Source organism: Phocoena sinus, chromosome 8 (genome assembly GCF_008692025.1).
Source record: "Phocoena sinus isolate mPhoSin1 chromosome 8, mPhoSin1.pri, whole genome shotgun sequence".
NCBI classification, from domain to species: Eukaryota; Metazoa; Chordata; class Mammalia; order Artiodactyla; family Phocoenidae; genus Phocoena; species Phocoena sinus.
In genome coordinates, this window is record NC_045770.1 from 95245709 (window position 1) to 95252309 (window position 6601).

Here is a 6601-nt window from a genome sequence, read left to right on the forward strand (position 1 = left end):
GCCCTTAGCTGGGCTCCCAGTGACACTGCTGAGACAAGGCCCGAGTTCAGCTAAGACCTTCTTTCCTTGCTGTCCTTGCCAGGACTGTGGTGTCTCAAAGCCCGGCCATGGCAAAGGTATTAGAAATCACCTGGGGCATCTGCTCACGACGTAGCTTCCTGGGCTCCACACCAGACCCCCTGATCCAGAGTCTTGGGGGTGAGGCCTTGACATCTGCATTGTTAACCACCTCCCAGATGATTCTGACACACCGTCAGCCCCAAGAGCACTGTGGATCCAGGACATCGTGCTGGAGGGGTCTGTTTATCTGGGTACATCCTATTTGCTGCTGAGTGTTCAAAGGGGGGCCTGTGGGAGCCTTCCCTGCCCAGCCCCCATCAGCCTCCAGCAGGAGGGTCTCATGCTATCCACCTGGCCACTCTGCCCAGATCACATCCTGCCGTCCACCTGCCTGGGCACAGCCTCATGGGGCGTCATTTCCACTTCCGGCCAATGAGGCGGCGCTTCTGGGTGATTGACAATGGGCGTGAACACCCAAGAATCACCCAAGAATCTCAACAGAGCTCAGAAACAGCCAGAGTCACCCAGCGGGGACCAGGCATGATCCCCGCCCACACCCGGGGGCTCTTTCCCTTGCAAGTCCTCTGGCTGGGCCCAAAGAATATACAGCTTCTCATAAATGAAAGAAAATTCTCCCCCTTTAAAAATACATTTCATTCAGGGCAACTACCGTGCATCAGTCTCTGGTCAGCATGGTGCCGGGGGAAGGAGCATGGACACGAAGATGACCAAGACGTGAGGCACCCAGGGTCAGATGGGGCTGAGGTCACGTGCTGGCAGCTCCTGGCTTTGCTCGCATGCCATCCCTCTCTTTCTTTCTGTCTTACTGGCTCCATCTCTATCTCAGTCTGTACATCCTGAGGACTGCTTGAGAAAGCAGTAATAGCACAGGAATTCAATCCATTTAGAAGGGGCCCTGTGAGAGCTGGGCTGATCCTGGAAGGCTGCCTGGAGGAGGTGAGATATGTGCTGGGTCTTGAAGAATGGGCTGTGTTTCCTTAGGGCAGAGGCTACAAACCAAAATCCAGCTGCCAGGCTGGTAATGGGAAGGAGTAGAGAGGGTGGGTGTGGGACAATAGGGGATGGTGGCGACTGTGGTTCCCCAGGGAGCACCTGTCCCCAGGTACTGCCACACAGAAAGAAATGATGGCTTACCTCGCTGGATCTTCTGATTTTATGAGAGAAGCAAGGAGCCCAGATATTTATGGGAAATTTCCCAATATTCCAATCAGAAAAGAAGGACGGGTCTGTGGCTGATTCGGCAGCAGTCAGTCTGGCGGTTTTCAGCCCCGCCTTAGGGGCTGCAGGGCCAGGAGGGTCTCTGGTGTATGCTGCTGAGTGGCTGAGCTTATGGGCCTCCTGCCGCCCCGGCTCCTCCCCTCCAAACTGTCCCAGCAGCGGTGTGACAGGGTCGGCCTGCTGCTGCCTGAGCTTTGGGGCCACATGCCAGTTCCCAGGCTTCACACCCCTGTCCTGAGGCTGACCCTTGACCTCTGTCCCTCCTTCCTGGCTATGGCTTTACCTCTGGTCCTTCCCTCCCAGGGCTGTTACACGGTGATCCTCAATGCCTTCGAAACTTACGTCTACCTGGCCGGAGCCCTCGCCATAGGGGTGCTGGCCATCGAGGTAAGTAAAGGCCCCCGCTTCTGTAGCTCCTCAGAAGCAAGACAGACGCCTACACAGGGTCTCAGGCAGATCCCCCATGGCCTGCGCCCCCAGCCTGCCTCCGTCTCCAGGTCCTTAACCCGGGACCCAGTGGGTCCCCACTGCAGGGACGATGGGCAGGTAAGCCCAGCCGTGCCTATCTGCTGCCTGCGAGTCACCCTGGGACTCTGGACACATCTGAGCAAGTCTGTGGGCAGTGGGCATGGACAGGCCCTGAGAGTCGCTGCCCTCACCCCTACCCACGGTCCGGAGTGAACTCTGACTGAAGGATCAACGCAGCTGATTTCAGGGTGCTTCTAGATCAGGCCCATTCTCTGTGGGGTGTTCAGGGCCTGCGGGGCCTTGAGGACCTCACAAGCGCACGTTGAGCCCCAGAGGTGAAGACAGAAGGGCCCTGAGCCCCCTCAAACGGAAGGCAGCCGCAGACTCTTGGAGCCACCACTAGGTGGCGCTTTGGCCAAAGGGCAGAGCTGCCCCCTTCCCTTCCTCCTACCACCCTCTCCCGGATCTCAAACCCGCTGCCCTGGGAGGTTGGACGGAGGGCTTTGCCCAGGCCCGCCCATCTCAAGAAAGGGGCTGCCAGTCTTCGGCCAGTCAGGAAGTGAAATCAGGCCGCCCTATCCTCAGCCTTGCCCCTCCCACCTGGCACCATTAACATGGTCTGGTCTTGCTCAGCTTCTTACTGTGTCCTACAGCCCTGCTTAGGGCAGTTTTGTGGAGACTATTGAGGATGGGGAGAGGGAGGGGTCACTCATTCATTCGTTCTTCAAGCAAAGATTGAGCCCCTACTGTATGCCAACGCTGTTCCAGGTGAACGAGTCCTCTCCTAGGAGGAAACAATGAACAAGAAACACAAATCAGTACCAGACCCCCTGGGAAAACGCAGGCGTGGGTCCCCTGCAGGAAGAACATGGGCTTCTAGAGTTCACCTTCCAGCTCTGCCTTGCCCCACGCACAGGATGCCCGAGCCACAGTTTCCTTATCTGCAACATGGTGCTAAAAGCCTGCTCCTAGGGCACGGTGGGGCTTACAGGTGCCGGGGACTACGTGCCTGGCGTGTAATAGGGGCTCGCTAAGCAATGCCTGTGTTCCTGACCTGCTGCCCTCACACCCAGCCTGCAAGCCCAGCTGTGGCCTCTGTGCCAGGCAGAATGATTTGGGGACCTTTTGCAAGAGCTCTGGCCCAGGGGCATCAGCCAGTCTGAAGAAATGGGCATCTCTGAGTCAGGGTCTCTACACACCCCACTACCCCAGGGCCCTTAGACAGGTGTTCAGTGATTGTGCTCCTAGCTTGGAGAAGGGCTGCATCTTCCTTGTCTATTAGTAACAATCCTGGTAACTTCTAATTAAGCATCTACTATATAACAGGCCTCATTACATCGTTAATTGCCTTAGACTTCAATCTCGCCTCCTTCCCGTGAGTTGGAAGGAGGCGAGTGCGGGGGCTAGGAGCATGGTCTCTGGAGTCAGAACACCTAGACTCCAATCCTGGATCCTCCATTTGTAGCTGTGTGACCTTAGGTGGGTTACCTGACCTCCCTGTGTCTCACTTCCTGGTCTGTGAAAACGTTTCTGAGACAGCACTTAGAACCGTGCCCGGCACATGGTAGACTCTTGATACATACTCAGGCCCAGAGAAGGGAACTGAGTATTGGCCCAAGTTTGCTGCTGGCAAATAAGGGAGCTGGATTTGAACCCACGTCCAAGGCCCCCTTCTTTTCATGACTACACGGCATGAAGGGGACCAGTGACTGGCAAGAGGGGCTTGCCCCCAGGGCAGTGTCAGGAGCGCCAGCAGCAGGAGTGTTCTAGGAGTGATGGGGGAGCCCCTTCCTGTCCCAGAGCAGACAGCCCCTTCTCGTTGGGGAGGGTCAGCCCCCTGGAGGGCTGTGAGCCCAGCCTGACAAGCAAACTCCTACTTTCTTTGCAGCTTTTTGCCATGGTCTTTGCCATGTGCCTCTTCCGGGGCATCCAGTAGAGGGTGTGGCCTGAAGATTGAAGACTCACCCCACCCACCACTGCCCAGCACCCAATGCCCTCCCCTCCCCCTCGCCCCTGCCCTCTTGGCCCCGGGGGAGGAGGTGAGGCCATGATGGGTGGCTAGGAAATGGGGCAGAGGAAAATAGCTATTTTTTTAACAAAAAAAATGAAGGCAAAACTATGGACTGATGTAGCCCATCTGGACTCCGGAACAGGCGCCATGGGGTTCCCCGCGGGGGCCCGGGCACCTGAACCCAGGACGCAGCCTGCACTAGAGACCAAAGCAACACCAGGACCAGGCCTCCTCCTTGGTGCAGCCAGATCAAGCAGCCCGGGACCTGCGCCCTCAACTCACAGCTTCAGGATCTGGTGCCAAGGAAGTAATAAGGATTTAGGCAAGAAGGAGGCAAAAGAAAATTGTGGAGAAAGGTTGGCAAAGCCCGCGGGCGCCGAGGAGACCTGGTCACCATGTCCTTGAGGGCTTGGAGCCTACGTGGAGTCCCCGGTCCTCCGAGGATGGAGTTGTCCCTGCCTCAGGCTGGGGCCAAGAGTGGGCCGCAGATGCTGGATCCAAGGATGGCCCAGCCAGTAGGGTCCGTGCTTCCCCATCTGTTGGAGCAAATCATCTGGAAAGCCCAGAGAGGAGCAGTTTCTCATCCACAGTCACACAGCACATGCGTGACAGTTCTGAACAAGAACTCCGCCATCCCCAGGCTGCCTGTCACTCCTTCCAGGGTTCTGTTGGTCCCAGCAGACCTACTGCTCACACCCCTCCCTGGCCTCTGCATCCTGGTTTCCCCAGAAGAGAGCGGGCAAGCTGGTCAGGAATTGCCTCTTCCCGGCTCCACAGCTAAGAAAATTCTGGACTCTGCCCTCCCTGGTCGCCCTGCCACCTCCCCACACTTTTCTCTAAGTCCCAGGAACACACACACATGCACACACAACACAGCCCGTTTTCTACACTGCCCACTTTTCCTCCACCAACTCCACCAATTCCCTGGCCCCCAGCGCTGGAAGGAACCCCCAAGATCATCTGGTTCTCCTCTCCTCACTCAGAACTGCCACTCAGATGTCTTCCACAAGATCCCTGCCAAGACTTCTCCACCTTCTTCTCGCACACCTCCAAGGACGGGGAGCTTACTACCTCCCAAGACAGGCTTCTCTTTGGACCGCTCTGACTTTAACATCAGCTCAATACACGGAAGAGGTTCCTGTTTTCCTGTGGTTCTGTCCATGGCATCCCACTTGCTCTCCTTCCCGAAGCGATAAGGCCACACGTTGTCCCCCTGAGCCCCGTTATTTCCAGGCTAAAGAACCCCAGGGCACCTCATCATTTCTGCTGTGACACGGTTTTCCTGTCCCTTCGCTGTCCATAGCACATTTCTGAGTGTTTCCTCCAGGATGTGGCAGGGAGAGGTTTCCCCACAGACTCACTCACACCCACACAGCACCCACAGATCAGCCCCTCATGTGCAGGTCTCAAATTCTAGACCAGTGTTAGCAACTCTATTACAAGATGCCTCGACCCTGATCAATCAGGAGTGGCTGCCAGAGGCCGTGCGGAGAATCTGAGGCTTGGTCTGGGCTCAGTGGGGGAGGACAGTGTAATCTTGATTAGTGATGTCTGCCAAAAACTCAAGCTTGTTGAGGGATGGGTGTGGAAGGGACAGTATGGTGCCTGCTCTCCTCTCTTCATTGTCCCTCTTCAGGGTCTGGGAAGAGCCCATTCTATCTCAAAGGCCCTGTGCCAGCTTCCAGCCTCCCCTCCAGCTTTCCAGCCACTGGGAGACAGAGCAGTGGCCTAGAGCCCAGCGCTCCCCTGCTCTGCCACCTACCCCCTTCTGAGACGTGGCCGGAGCTCTGTGCCTGCTGTAAAGATTTGGTTTGCCCCTCCCCCCATTTCTCCCCTTCCCCCTTGCACTCACTCTGCTGCCCTCACCAGTCCTGGCCCATTGTGGGCTGGGTCTTTCCAGATTGTCCCTGTATCAGTCTGCCCTGGCAACTCCATAAATGATGTTATGAACTCCCTAGCGACTGGGCAACCCCAGGACCCAGGGGGCCGTGCAGCTTGTACCCCAGCGCAGGTCTCTAGACCACCCAAAAATTGGCTTCAACTTCCTGGCAGAGGCAAAGGGCTGGTGTGTGGTTGACAAAAAAAAAAAAAAGAAAAAAAAAATCAGGCTGGCTGGGCAGGGCTTAGGGTCAAATTGGGCAGCTGTGTGACTTCAGTCCAGGGGCGCCCCAGGCGTCAGGGCCCCATCTGGTCCCCACTGCCCAGGAGAATCTGGGGCCTTCAAGGTAAGAAGAGCCGGGCATCAGGCACCACCTCCTCCGGGCCCCCGAGAAGAAAGGCTGGTCGTTGAGGAACACCTGGGGGAGGCGGGTTTGAGGGCAGATGTAAGACCCTAATCCCCAAGGGCTCTCCAGAAAGGGGCCAAGGAGCCCCGATCTGCCCCCGCTGACCACCTTCTGGGGCCGGAAAGGGGAAGCAGGCGTCTCTGCTCTGTAGCATTAACGCAGGCTGGTAGCTATTTGCAAGGCTCCCAGCGGCCGTTCTCGGGGGCACGAGAAGGCAAAGGCCAGCAGCCACAGCCCCTGATAGGTGCAGATGGCAATTTGGGGGCTGCTGGGGGAGGCGGGAGGGTAGGAAGTCTCTGTGCTGAGACTTCCTGACCCTGCTAACAGGCCAGGTGCCAGGGGAGACCTTGCACTTGGTCACATACCCTGCCCAGCACCGAAGGCCACCTTCCCTGCTTAGTGGCTGGGCACTGGGGCCCCTCCCCAGCCTCCCTTGTCCCCTCTCTCCTCTCCATGCCTAAGGGGCCCAGACAGGATCCCCCAAACCGGCCGAGGCCCAGCACCCCCATCTCCCTAGAAGCCCCCTCTTCCCCTCCCC

At 57.5% G+C, this 6601-nt stretch overlaps 1 protein-coding gene across 12 annotated transcripts in view; it reads left to right on the forward strand.

Annotated features, from left to right (window-relative positions):
* Positions 1–5870, forward strand: part of TSPAN18 (tetraspanin 18) — a 194436-nt gene extending 188566 nt beyond the window's left edge. For 7 of the 12 annotated variants that reach the window (XM_032639441.1, XM_032639445.1, XM_032639444.1 and 4 more), the window contains one exon: positions 1603–5870. In XM_032639441.1, the coding sequence (XP_032495332.1) occupies positions 1603–1980 (378 nt within the window). In that variant the 3' untranslated portion in view covers positions 1981–5870. The remainder of the gene's footprint in view (positions 1–1602) is intronic. The other 5 variants (XM_032639450.1, XM_032639449.1, XM_032639452.1 and 2 more) reach the window with 1 other exon arrangement.
* The last annotated feature ends 731 nt before the right edge of the window (positions 5871–6601 follow it).